This window comes from Pezoporus wallicus, unplaced genomic scaffold (assembly GCF_028554395.1).
Source record: "Pezoporus wallicus isolate ANWC-B61680 ecotype Strahan unplaced genomic scaffold, APGP_CSIRO_Pwel_v1 contig_4131, whole genome shotgun sequence".
In the NCBI taxonomy this organism is placed as follows: Eukaryota; Metazoa; Chordata; class Aves; order Psittaciformes; family Psittacidae; genus Pezoporus; species Pezoporus wallicus.
The window spans coordinates 3993351-4008026 of record NW_026641950.1 but is presented as its reverse complement, the minus strand read 5'-3'; the positions used below and the strand labels follow the sequence as shown (position 1 = coordinate 4008026).

The window sequence follows — 14676 nt, the reverse complement described above, 5'->3', positions numbered from 1 at the left end:
ATCTGAGAGGAGATTTGTGTCATGATAAGGTTGCATTAATCCAGAGAGACACTTGCTCACATGCTATTATTTCTGCTCTACTGGCAAATTAAAGAAGTTTTAGTTAAAACTTTGCATTGTTTCCCATTTTAAAATGACAGGGAAGGAAGCAATGTTACAGATGAGTAGATATTTCTGTACTGTGTAGCTTATTACATAAAGCTTAGAGGGGAAAAATGTACCACTGAAATATAAAAAAAACCCTGCAAACAATTTAAATGTTAAACCCCATCAACAGTCACTACTAAACCAACAGGGCTCAATCAGGTGACCTCAGTAAGTTACACTACATAAACTGGTGACAAACTTGGCATATATACTATGAAGGAAAACTCCTGTTCCCATCATAATTTCTAGAGCGCTCTCTGCAATGTGAAGGAAGGACTGCAAAGGAAATTTCTACCCTGCCCCAAGGCCCAGAGCTGAGCAGAGAGTCCACCCCACTGCTGCTCCCTTTGCAGGGGGAGTGAACCTGGCCTGGGTGTGATGGGACTGGCTGTGCTGTGAGTGAGTGCAGGTCAACAGCTGGGTCAGGGAGGGAGCTGAAATCTAGGCTGTAAGCAAATACAACATGGGCAGGTGACCCATAACTCACAAGATGGACAAAACTAATAGCACTTCCCAAGTTATGAAGTAGAAGGGAAAGAAGAAAACGTGAAATCCTCAAGCTCAGCTATTAAGCGAGCAAAAATTAAGAGCATGTGCAATTGCTGGAAGGAACATCTGGAGGTCATTTAGACCAACTCCTCCTCAAAGTAGGAACAACTTTATTAGGTTTGCAAATATCCCTGGATGGGCATTCCACAGTCTCTTTGGGCTCCAGTGCCTAATCACTCTTCTGGTAACATTTCTTTTTCCACACACCTAGTCAGACTTTCCCTTGCTGCTACTTTGTTGCTGATACCTGTTTTGCTGTGCACTTTCAAGAAGTGCTTGGCTCTGTCTTCCCTCTAATTAGTCATTAGTTGAATGAAGCAATTAGATTCCCCTTTTGCCTTCTGTTCTGCTGGCTAAACAAATCTCTGCCTCTCCTCAGCACTTCCTTACCACCTCTGAGGTCCTCCGCTGGACTTACCAAAGTACCGCTGCTAATGGAGGTCCCAACCTGAATGTAGCACTCCAGCTGCAGCCCACAAGCACCAAGGATAGGCAAGTACTCACTTCCCATGACCTGTTAGCTGTTCACTTGCTAATGCAGCTCAGCAGGCATGGTCCTCACCTCCATGAGGACTCACTGCTGGCCCAAGTTAATGACTGCTTAAACATAACTCAAAAGTGAACATTTCCATGCAGTTGTGCAGTTGTGCATATCTCATTTCTGATATGTTCTCATGGAGGGGAGTGAACATTGGGAAACTGGGGATTATGGAAAAATAGCCAGGGGAGAATGCTCTGCAATGGAAGTGATGAAATCTGTCAATAATGGAACAATGATAGTAATTATACAGAGGTTTAAGATTTCCCCTTTTTCCCACTTTTTTATGTTTACCTATATTCAGATAGCCATTGAACATAAAAAAAAAATAAATTTCAAAACCTTTAATTTAAAAAATGTATTTACTATGCCAGCAGGGTTTTCTTCTCTCTCTTTTTTTTTTTTTAATTTATTTAGAAGTTACTTATGAAATAGAAAATAAGTTAAAGCAACTATGAGTACCACATCCTTGGAGGTTTTAAAACTCATAGGTCTCAGGATTACATCTCATTTTAATCAGGAAAACCAAATTTTCTTCCTTTTCAACTTCCATTTGTGTTCTCCATTTCAAATATACTAGACATTGACCAAAGTAAATTAAATTGCAGATCAAGCTCGAAATGTACTAGGCAGTACATTGGTGTATTAATTCCCCAAATGCTTAATCTTAGTTCCATATATTTAGCAGCTGCTTCCCACAGACCAGTAATTCAACTATTTAAAAATCTGTCAGCAATCACTCATTCTGTGAAGGTAGTTTTAATTTAAGTGATGTTAACTGCAACTGGTTAGAGTACATGTAGGAAGTATTATAAACCATCATAATTAAAATGAAGATTTCTTTTCTATATATTCATCTATGTAATTGAAATTAAAGAAACTAATCTCATAAGATAAAACTAAGTTAAGACCCACATAATAGTACTTCCTCTTTCTCTTTTCCAAGAAGTGTGAAATGACTAGGAGAAATGTGCTGGAGGAACATCATAGTAAACTATGATGCCTCATATTACACACTGGAAATTATCTGGGCTAAAGTAAAATTATTTGGATTATTAAATTATACTTTTTTTAAAGAACTTTTTTACATGGAAAAAGTGTTGTGGAGACTTATTTCACACTGCAATGCCTCACTGAAGTTCATGTTATTCCAGTGTTGCTCTTTAAATTCTCACCCTTCCTATTCATAGAATCATAGAATCACAGAATGGTTTGGGTTGGAAAGGACCGTCAAGATCATCTAGTTCCAACCCGCTGCCATGGGCAGTGACACCTTCCACTAGATCAAGTTGCTCAAAGTTCCATTCAACCTGTCCTGTTCTACTTTGACTTCCCTGTGAGTACCTCATGTAGTCCATCCCCGAAAAAGAAACTGCCCTTGCTTCTCAGGGCTGGTGCAGGAGGAAATAGGGCAGGAGAAGTGGCTGCATTCACCATGGGTTGAACAAATCCAGAGGATGCATTTTCGCTCCCCATGATGCTCTGTCTGACAGAAGGTTTCTGTAGACACATTTAATTCCAGTATCCCTGCAGGAATCCTTCAGAATATTAGAAGTATCAGGGGCAACTTTGATCTCTTTGTTTTAAAAAAATAATTTATGAATACCAATGGCTGGGTCTGAAAATTCGTCTGAAAGAGATCAGTTCAGCCCTGTCCTTCATTCAGCTGTGAGAGATGGCTGCTGGCCTCTAAGTGCATCTTCTGCACTTAAAGGACCTCAATGGGAGTTTGTAGATGCATGAGCCAATACCAAATAGCATGGCTCTCATAAGCTCCTTGCTGGCTCAAGGCCTTCTCCTTCCTTTGATCAAACAGGATTCGCCAATATGGGATGGAAAGACACAGTAGGCTGGGAACAGGGCTGTGAGAAGTGTTTCCTGCTGCTTCAGGTGTGATATCTGGTCAGGGCACTTAAACTCTTCTATTCACATGTTGAAAAGTAAAGTTGTCCAAAACCTGGGTTTTGGCATGAGAGGTAATAAATATAAGAAATAACTGCAAAGAAAATATTTTGGTATTTTAAAACTAAACGTTTTAGAGTCTAACAGTCTAAATGACTCCATTGATCTCCTCTAGTTTTTATAAAAATACGCAGTTTTTCAAATTTAATCTCTGTTTACAATGGCAGTGTTTAAACTGCTGAAAACTTTGCCCTTGGGTGAGACTGTGATATTGTGTATATCCCTTCAAAAGTGGCTGCGTTTAAGGAGCATGTGTGAGGTGAGAGCTGTGGCAGAGGACCTGACCGAGGATATGCCAGCCAAAACATATTCCAGTCCAATCTGGGATTAACTGAGATTCACTGTAACACTACACTCGAATGAACGAGAAGGGTAAAGGAAGGGACAGAGCATTTCTCTAAGAAGTGAGCAAGCTCTTCCCAGCACCCTCAGGTTTGCTGTGAAGAGCTCTACCTGCCACGAGCGAAGCACCATGGGTGGCTGCAGATGGAAGCAGAGCACAGTGAATGCTTTATGCCCCCGTTCAAAATAGTTTACCAATATTTCAGTGCCAGGTTTACAGCTGGCTGCAGTGGTCTGAGCAAACATCTGCGGGAAAGGCGCAAGCGCCTGCCTGGGAGAAATCAGCTCACACTCCAGTGGGGAGGTGTGTGGGGATGGGGATGGAGGGGGAGGATGGCAGGGCAGGCACGAGCCGCTGCCTGGGCCCCCTAGCATGTGCCTGGTTGTAGGTGGTGTCAGTGGGAAGGCATACAGCTACATTACACATCTCCCCAGTAAATTCATCTTCATATGTTACCATAGGTATAGCATTAATTCAGAATGGATTGAAAAGAACTGGAGACAGACTCACTTTTTCTTAATTTAGCTCCCTCCCTGTATACACACTGTAGAGCTGCAGGTGTAAGCAGAGCAGTCAGTGGTGCAGTAACTTCAGGTTTTATGAGCAGGCAACCAGACCTTTGTATCAGAGTCAGGAGTTCTACTGAAATCATTAAGTCTACAAGAGGGAAAAGCAAGGCTTCGGCATGGGTATCACTGTCTGAATCCTTAATGTGACCTTAAACGGCAAGTGTATCTGAGCAAGGGGCCCTTCTATTAAAGGTGTTTCAATAAGTAATAAAGTATGATGATTACCAAGTGTGCTGTCCACTTTATCGCAGCAAATGAAATCATGTGTAACCATAGGACTAGCCAGTTTGCTTCAGTAATTTTGAATTATCCCAGTGAGTACAAGCTTTCACTGCTCAAAAAGGTTATCTACCTTATTTATAATTAGCATTGAATTATCTTGCATTTTGAGCTATACACTGAATTAAATTAAAATTAGTTATGTTATATGGGAGTTTTACCATAAGCCCTGTACTGAGACAACAAACTATGGACCAGCCCTCCAACATCTTAAATTGGACCATTTCTTAGAACAACTTGTGTCTGGTTTTCTTTGCTCTGAAGGTATTGAGAAGAATAGCCTTTTAGCTCTCCTCCAAATGCATATTCTTTGAATTCTTTTGACCCATAGACAAAATATGTATTTCTCTGTGGCACCAAGAAGACTGCAGTTGCTTGTGGCTTACCTGCCCTGGTTGTTCACAGGCTGTCTGGTATTTTGCTTGCTGGCATAATTCTTTTACTCTCTCATATTTTGGTAGCTGATTAGACTGTTGAGTGTTTTTGTTGGGTTCCTCCTTCTTGCGTAGAAATTTGCTTTAAAAAAAAATAAAGTTGAATATTTTAGATACATTCTTCTAAACTCTGGAGATAATGAATTTAACTGGAAAAGCAAAGCTACTTGAAGATTTTACATCTTCTCAGGGAAAGAAGGCCAACACATTTCTGTTAGTGACCTTAAAGGTAGGTCATACATTGAAAAAAAAAAGTCTCAGGTGATTTGTTGGGAATTTCCCAAAGAGAAATAAGGGCTGCTGAAATATGTCTAAGTGATACAGGTCAGCACCATTCATATATAAATGGATGCTCTTTCACAAAGCAAAACATTGAATCAGCACTTGCCTACCTGAAAAGCCCAGCTGAAGACACTGCAGGGCTCCCATACTCATTCAGCTTTAGCCTGGCTATATCTTATACATTACAATGTGCATTATATGCACTATTTTGTACTACATCACCCCAAATTTCCATAGTCTGTAAAGCCATAAAGTGCCATGAGGAAATTGCTGTAAAATTTTTACCAAGAGAAAGTTTTCACAGCAGTAATTGGCAAGATGAAAGTAAAGAGTGTAAAGAGGTATCAGTGAAATGAGGAGCAGTTACAGATCTCATTTACACATAAACCTTTTCTTAGCTAGAACAAAAACGAAGAATGCTTTGGATATGTGATAGGAAATACAAAACTACTTGATAAAAGGATTCTGCTGGATTTGAAACAGAGATTTTGTAAGAAAATGAGTCAGATACTGAGACATAAACGGGCATAAGTACAATGTTAAAGAAAGAGGAGGTACAAGCTAAGAAAGTCACCAGAAAAGCATGCTTTCAAATTTATTCCGAGACAGGAATTTGGGAGCACAGCAACTTGCAAAGCCAGTGGTGGGAAAATAGGAAACAAGTCAGGCCTGTAAGTTTGCTTGCAAAATTTACTACTTTGCTGACCATAAAAAGGAAGAGGAGGGAGCAGAAAGGAAAACATGCACAGGAGAATGTTCCCAGGAGGCAGGCTGTCCCAAAACTCTCTCACCCCTAATAATTACCCTCTTTCCACCAGAAATGTGTCACGCCAAATTTTGGTCTTCTTTGTTCGAAATCTGAAAGCAAAATAATAATATTTATTGCTGCCACCTATGTATAGCACTGCCAGTGTTAACAACTTATTTTTGAAAAAAAACCCCACCTCTCTACTTATATATACACCAGCGATCTTATAGATGTGTTATTTAAGAGACTCTTCAAATGCAAAAGCTGTGGTCATTGCCATGACACAGCTCATTTTCACAGAGTCTCTTTTTCCACTCAGTTGATTTACTTAGGTGTTTGCTTCTGAACTGGTTAAAAAGATACAATGCTGGGACCCACCTGTTTCCTGGTCTCTCCAAATCCAGAAGCTTTAGGACAGATTTGCCATCCATATCTGGAGGTGTGTCAAGTCCTGCTATATCCAGAATTGTTGGAGCAAGATCAATATTCAAAACTATATGAGGCACTCTGCAAATCAACAGAAAAGGTCATAGTTGTCATATGTTCAATATGTATGTCTTCACATTCTCTTGGAAACAGAATGGTAATTAATGTTTATCAGGGCTTTGAAGAGGTAAAGCTCTACAGAAGTGCTAAATTTAGAAAATCCGCTTTGAAGTGTGCGACTCAGAACGACGGGCCAGCACTGCAGAGTGTTACCACAAAGGAAAAGTTAAGCCCAATGAAACATGGAGGAGCATTAGCCACACTACTCTTATCTCACTGATAATGACAGCATGATGCCATCCAATTTGATAAACCAGAAGGTGAGCAATAAAGATAAGCACCTACTTTTTAAAAGCAAAATCCAAAGCCTAATCCTACAGGACCACAGATCATACAATTTTCTCTTCTGCATTGTAATTAATAATATGCAAAATGAAAGACATTCCTCTTTATTAGACTCATTGGTCTGCAAAAATATGACATCCTTTATGAAATGAAACTGAGCAAAGCAATAATTACAGGCTCTTAAAAACATCTTACATTAGGCTCAACAGCTGTGCTAGAGACATAAGAGAACGTACACTGATCCTGGCTCTACACTTGGACCACGAATAAAGAAAGGAACTCGAATATCAAAGTCATATGGCATTGACTTCCCCTTGACCAGTCCAAACTGTCCGATATGGTAACCATGATCAGCAGTGTAAATAATGTAGGTATTCTCCAGTTCTCCCATCTCTGCAAGCATTTGGTATAACTGCAACAGAGCACAGGAAAAATTCTCAATTAAATGTAGCAAAACAAGTTTTGTGCACAATCAGGTATAACCACCATTTTAGTCCCTTAAATTTCCTGAACCAAACATTGCCTTGATGAAGTTGTTGAAGTGGTCATCTCAGAATGGACACTTTTGCATCTTGTCTTTACTGTGCTGCCAAAAATATCAACTTACAAGTTTAATTTCACATTTGTCAGGTGGGAAAATTAAACAGGTCTGGAAAATTAGGGTAGCAAAATATGGTAATACCGGTGAAGTTGCATTAGTATGTCCAAAAGTCATTGTGTACTCAAGCAGCTCAAACACACTCAAACAGCTTGGGAAAAAAGACTGCTACAGCTTTAGGGCAAATGGTACTTAGATTTGATTTACTGTGTTAGTCTACAACTTTCTCATTCCTTAGTTGTGGGCTTGGGAAAAGGCTGTAAATTTTTATTAAAGTTTCAAAAAGTCTCTCTGGGGGAAGATCTTTGGTCATGGTGCTTGATTTTGGAACAAAAAGTCATGCAAAGTACACCTAACAGTTTGCGTATCAGGTTACCTATAATTAGCTGTATGCTGCATTGCCTAACTTCTGCAAACACTAGCAGACTGACACCTGAGTTGCTGTGATTTGCCAATTCCCAGATTTCAGCTAAAGGACAAACTGTGAAGGGAATGTGTGAAATGAATAGAAGTTGTCATATGCGCACCTGTGTCTATCCACATGTACACGCAGGTAATGCATCTTCTGTTAATACCAGGCTTTATATTAGGCCCAGTGACTCTTCCTTTGAAAAAAAAAATCATCAGTTTATCTACTCAGCAATTAAAAGAAACAGGCAAGGAGCTTGGCACTATGTTGCAGAGAATCAGAATTCATTTCTACTGGGGATACACGGAGTAATTCTTTGTAGCTCATGGTCTTTTCCTAGGCTGTGGTTGGTGAAGGTAAAGAAGGAAATAGTTTAATTTTGTTACCAACTAATAAGTTTGTATTCACAGCAGTTTCTTGAACTCACTCTTTCCATAGAGTCGTCAACAGACATCAAGGTCTGAAGCCTTTTGCGCTGCAAGACATTTGTAAACTCCATGTGGATAGGCAGCATGGGCCCTGTATACTGCATGATCCAGTGCTTATCCATGTTTGGTGCATAGTTATAGCTGGGAGTGCTGGGAAGAAAAGAAAGGATCACAGGCATCAGAGCAAGGTGGCAACTTCCCTAATACAGGAATAGCCAACAAACAGTTAAACCACAGATTCTATGTTGTATCTGGTATTTCCAATGTGAAATAACAGCAAACATCACTTCAGTGGCTTCCAAGCTTCACTGGTTCATACCATAGATCACTTCCTCAAAATTTTTAATCACTTGCTTTCTCAGCTTTCTTTCAGGCTCAAAGACCACTACCAGATCCGTAGTAATATTTAAGATATGCCCAAATGTATTTCTCAAAGGAATGTGTAAACAGTAAAAATGCTTATCTGAATAGTGCATCCCATAACGAGCAGAAAAATGAAGGAAAGTCAGAGATCAAAGATGACTACTTCACCTTAGTACTAAGGTAAACTGCCCTGATCTTCCAGCGGGGAATTACCTTTATATTAGCACAGGTTAGACAAAAGTCTAAGGAAGATAATTTTTTTTTTGACGGATAAAGAAATTCAGGAGTCAGTTCTAAAGAACAGCAACTCTCATGTTATCAGAGATCTGAGAAAGTGCTGCAGCCAGTGACATTGACCCCAGAGTCACGTTCAAGTCTCCAAGACTTTCCCTTGGCCCTCACCTGAGCTATGTCCCAGTGACACCCAAAGATGTGCAAATTCCAGTCATACCAAAATAACATTTATTTATACATTGAATACTGTTGAAGTGTTATTTTTACAACGTGAATGCAAAGCACAGTGCTTTACCAGCATAACACGAACTGTGGTAACAATGTTGAACTAATACCGGTAGTGATACTATAGTACTAAGAAGTATGTCACAGAGTCCTACTGAAGCAAAGAATGATGCTTTAGGAGTTTGCACAAACATCAAAGGAAGATATAAGAGAGGTGTTCTATCCACAGCCAGTGAATTTTTGAAGGACATAATGTAAGAAACAAGAATCCATTCACAGATACATCATCTCTGAAGAAAAGGTACTGCAAAAAATATGCCAAGTAATTTTGCTGTATAGATTTGCGCATTAAAAAAGCTCTCAATTAATCCTGCTTTTATACCTAGCATATGTGATAACTTAAAGATGAAAAGAAACCGAAAAACCCTGTCCTGTAACAGTTTCATCTATGGATGAGCATTGTCTTTCTCTAAAAGTTGCAGAATCTAGGCTTTGCTGTTTTGATTTCCAATACACTGCAGTATATGATAGAGGCATTGCAGCCTTACCTTTGAAAAATAAACATAAACAGAAAATGAAAAAATGCTGTTGTGTGAATTAATTTGATTTCTGCAGTTCTCTTTTCAGTTTATAACACAAATTCAATTCAATATGGATTTACTGTTTAGATACGTGCATTACCCCACGTAAATGTTTATGTGTAGTTGTCTTTTCATAAGAGGTAGCATGGAACACTATCAGAACATTGTATATTGATAACTTAAAGTCACATCTTCATTTAGCTTTCATTTTTCTTGTCATGGTGGTATACGACCACAGTATGGTGGAAGCAATTTATTTTAGTGAAGCAGCTGATTTTACTTTATCAGCTATCATATGCATAACCTATAACTATATATTCTGAGGATAAAAGTCAGCTCAATGGACAACATAATAGACTGATAGTCAACTGCAATAATTTAGTGGAGTCCATACTTTAATTGGAGACCAGTTTTGAGAATCTAGGTCGAATGTGAGAAATATATGTCTAGTACATACAGCTAGTTTTGACTAACCTATTTAACCATTAGCCCAGGGCAAAACAGAAGTGAGACAGTGGTATCACAGGATATGTGAACTTTTGCTTCATATTAAGAAACATGGAAAGGTTAGATTCCTACTTAGCGAAGACAAAACATAAACTACATCTACTCTTCTGCTGGAAAGTCTTTTATTTCAGGTTGAAAAATCAAAATTTTTTACATTTCCCATGGTTGAAATATGATTTTTAAAAGGGGTGTTTCTACTACCACAAAATTAATGAAATTGAGCCCAGGAGCACAGCCCTCTAGGTTGCTGGCTAGCCAGCAGCCCTAGCAGATGGACTTATGGAGCCCTAGACCTTGAAGAAGAAGCAAGTCTTCCGAGTTTTGAGGTATTAGGTGCACGGACAGTGCAAACTTTCCTGTGTTTCTGTGTAATTTTGTCAAAGAAGATACTTTCTTATGAAAGAGCTCAGTTTTGATTAACCACCGTTTTCCAGCAAAAGCCTGGGGTTTTTTAGTGGACTCCTGAGTGCGCCTGCCACAGAGAGATGAGGTGGCTGTGAGCTGCACTCAGCCAGCAGCACTGTGACAGCCTGCCGCTGTGCCAGGAAGGAGAGCCAGCTGCTGAAGCAAGCTCAGGTCTCATGTTCCCAGGCCATTGTGAGAAGCCTCCTCCACATAATGGATAGTCTCTAAAAACAGCACTCAAGGGTTTAGCAGGGCAGTTAAAACCTTTCACAGACACTTTCCAAATGCATTGTGAATTTTCTGGGTGAGAAATGCAGTAGGCAAAGAGTGAGCAGAATTTTCCTCCCAGACACTTCAAGGAACACGACCTTCTGAGAAATAGCCAGTGCCAATGGCTGATGGAGAAATGTGACAAAGGGGTCCAAAGTAGAGGAGAAAGAGTACTAAAGAAGAGACAGAAAGGAATCCAGATCATCTATATTCCCTGCACACCCCTTTTGTTGTGCCTTGCAGAAATCCACCAGAACAGCACTACTGGCCAGGCACAAGATCTGACATTGCCTTCAGATTTGTCTACCCTTTTGTGTGTAAAACAAACAAACAAACCCAACAGAGGTGAATTCTGGGGAGAATATTGCTGGTTTTTGAAAACCTTTCCAAGCAGACAAACATCTTCCCTGTCAGTGATCCTGTTTATCACAACATTTTTTCTTCCCTGTTTATCACAACATTTTGTCTTGAAGCAGTAGGAGATATCAACTAAATATTCAACTGTTATAAGCCCTTGAAAGACATCATGGCACAGTCTGTCACTGTTTCTATTCTTCCATTTTTGGGAACAACTTTACTGTGTATTGACAAGTACTGCTGTAAAGTAGCATCGACATCTACATTTCCTTGATTCCTATTTGCACTGGGAATATGAGATTGCAGATATGTCTTGTGTCTTCTATTGCCTCTTCTCACTGTTGCCTCTTCTCCGTAATGGAGCCTATCTTGTCTTGAGCGCATTTTTTTGATCCATGATCAGCAGACAACGCCAGATACCCCATTGTCTTCAGGTTATCCATGGCTTGTAAGTCTGGCAAGAAGCTACTGCTCACCTGCCTTTTGATCTTTGCTGGCTGCTCTGAATAGCTCTCAGATGCTGCCCCAGAGTGCAGTTTCTGATTTCAAGGTCATTCTTGCTAGTTGATCAGCAAATAGTAAAGCACTTAAAATTCTGAATGTGTGCCCGGAGACTGTCTGAGAGTTCATTTTACATGTTACAGAAATAGATATACGAAGAAGTGCTCCACCTTATGTCACTCTGTTCTAAAAGCATACTACACAAATATTAAATTTGTAGAGAGGGTAAGGACTGAGAGAGCAAATGATTAGTTTACTAAAAAGGTACAGTATTTAGCATTCATACAGGCTATACCAGCTTGGACAAATCTAGATCGCTCAGTTGCTCGCTTACATTTGTCCAACACATGCTGTGCGGAACGTACTACACAGAGACTTCTTGAAACTCCATGACTGGGCAGGACACTAGAACATCCAGGCTCATAAAATTTAAAATTGCTGCCCTTAGTTCAACTAACAAAAAAAATTCCAGATGCTTAACAATAACAACTGCTGAACCCAGTCAGGCACTTTCCCATAAACACATGCTCAGTATGATAACAAATAAATCCCGAGATTTCATAACCATTCACCTATGTGAATAAATTTACAGAGAAATCATCCCATTTCATGTGTACATTTGCAAAAAAAACAAAAAAGCAAATTAGTATTAGCCTTCTCTAGGCCTTAGATTACAGTCTCCTCAGGAAAGTAATAACTTGTGGTTTGGGTTCTGTTAGCACTTAATGTCCCTGTATCAACATGTATTATTTTTGTTCATGCTACACTGTGGAAATTGCACTTCCTGTCTATTTACCACCTGTTAAACTGCAACAGGAAAGCCCCCAGTGGTGAAATTAGGTGTTCTGTAGGTTATAGAAGGAGTAAATACCCGTAAGTACTAGTGCACTTTTCTCTTTAAAGAAAGATTCACCATAAGATCTATCATTTGTTTATCTGTGAGCATCGGTTCAAACAGATAATTAAAGTTATAACAAGAAGAAAGTAATTATATTAGCACTCAGCTTTGTGGTCTGAATCCAAACGGCCTTAATGCCCGTTAGATACACGAACAGTCAGCATTTCATATCACACATTTTAATTACTCTGACAGCATATTTGTATTTAAATTTTAACTTCAAATAGAGAAGGCATCTTATTTGGCTTCTAAGGTATCACAATAACTTCAAGTTTGAAAAGACACAAAAAATCCTCAACAACACAAAAGAACGGATGTTTGTACTTGAGGACCTATTGAAATGGGGTCCTCAAATAGCAAATCAGTCAGAAATGATTTACACTATCTTCTACTAGAACTGAACTGCTTTTTGTGTGATATTGAATGAATCAAATGGAATACAATCCTTCTGCAAATCATTATTACGAAAAAGGTATTTTACAAGCTAAGCAAAGAATGGGAGATTCGGCTTGGCTAATTCTGTTTACACAGTTGTGGTATCTGTGTGGAAAAGAAATAAAGAGTACAGCATGTTTCAAAAGCTCTCAGAATTCAGTGCAACTTTAAATTAACATTTGTTTTCTGAAAATTTGATCTAAATATATACGTCTCTTATAGATGAGTTAATGTGGAAAGAAACAAGGATGTTTACAAACATTTGATCAATTGCTCACACTAGAAATCTGTATTTGACTCTATTTGCAATCTCCTAATTCCCTCCTGCTCCTATTCAACAAAAGAAAATTCTACTCACAAAAATACTGCCTAAAAATGTTGGTTTTGATTAATTCCATAGAGCTCTCAGGGGGTTTTATCCCAAAAGTGTTTGGCTAATCTTCTGTATGGATTGGGAGTCCTCCAGTTAGTGAAAATAACACAGTACTTGTACACCCCAGGAAAATTTTCATTTCATGAAAATAGAAGTCAACAAATCTTTAAAATAATACCCATGCTAAAACTCATTGTTTAAATTAATCAGCTTTGTTCAAAATTAACACCTATATTATTCCTTGAGATATGATTAACAAACACTGCATCAGTGATCATGTTTCTCTGGAAAAAGTGTAAATAAACAAAGGAAGCAAGTCCTTTGTTTCCAGGGAAAGCAGACTTCCAGGCTTAGGCAATGTTCTTGGAAAGCAGGAAGCCTTGGTTCTGGGCAGAATTAAAAGTCAAAAAAACATGATCAGTGGCATGGGCAGTATTAATGTGAAGTTGAATTTCATCATTCTTGGTGTATTTTTTCTGCCTTTTAAATGGAGAAACTTTGAAACCCAGGGATATTTATATATTTGGGGATGTGAGGTATGAAAGTTTCACTCCTGAAGTGTAAACAACTGCTATATTTCACAATAAAGAACAAAAAAAAAGTTGATACCCGTTAAATATGACACCTTTTTATTTTAGGAAAAAATATTTGTTGCTGATACAGAAGTTAATTGTGTAACTAGAATCTTACTGCACTTCTGTATCACACTATTTCTTCTAGTCCTGTACACTGGCAATGATGTGAGCAATGATTTTGATCATTAATCTCTAAGTTGGGACTCCAAGTAGACCTCAGGCCAGCAGTGACAACACAGACTAATATGTGAAGATTTATTATTGATTCAAATGTACAATCCCACTCTAATGGGTAAGTACCCACATTACAAGAAGTACCATCATAACTGGTGACTCAGACTCAGCAATTAGAAGGCACCCTGAATACAGCCATCTCACACCCCAGATTCACAGTTAAGACTGAATGGGGATGCAGAAGTGCAACAGAACTGTTCTGCATGCTTCACTACTGCAAACACACGGCTACAGCCAGACATGGTCAATCAGCACCCTTCACAGTATCTTTAAACATAAAGCTTTGCCTCCTGAATTACCTACATTTTCTCACATTATCTTGGGAAACTTTCCAGTCTCTTTCAAGATACCACCTGTAGCTGCTCCCCCTTAGATTTTCAGCTTGGCAACAGTATAGCTTCCAGTCTATCTAATCTGGCTGTCAGTCTCCCTGCCAGCCCAAGGATCTTTAACTCAGCACAGGCATCAGTGTTTCAGATTTCCATTTTTTACATTCTTCAGTAAACCTGCCTCCCGCAGATTTTTGCTTCTAACGTTTGTTTACTTCACAGCTTATAAACAGCTTAGGTATGATTCACAGTTCCCCCAAGACTGGTTCACA

At 39.0% G+C, this 14676-nt stretch overlaps 1 protein-coding gene across 4 annotated transcripts in view; it reads right to left on the bottom strand.

Moving 5' to 3' along the window:
- The window catches only part of SULF1 (sulfatase 1), a 122840-nt gene that overhangs the window by 23462 nt on the left and 84702 nt on the right, over nt 1–14676 (bottom strand). For all 4 annotated transcript variants that reach the window (XM_057426177.1, XM_057426175.1, XM_057426174.1 and 1 more), the window contains 5 exons: nt 8117–8267; nt 6919–7094; nt 6230–6358; nt 5908–5961; nt 4774–4903 (listed from right to left, as the gene is read on the bottom strand). In XM_057426177.1, the coding sequence (XP_057282160.1) occupies nt 4774–4903; nt 5908–5961; nt 6230–6358; nt 6919–7094; nt 8117–8267 (640 nt within the window). The remainder of the gene's footprint in view (nt 1–4773; nt 4904–5907; nt 5962–6229; nt 6359–6918; nt 7095–8116; nt 8268–14676) is intronic.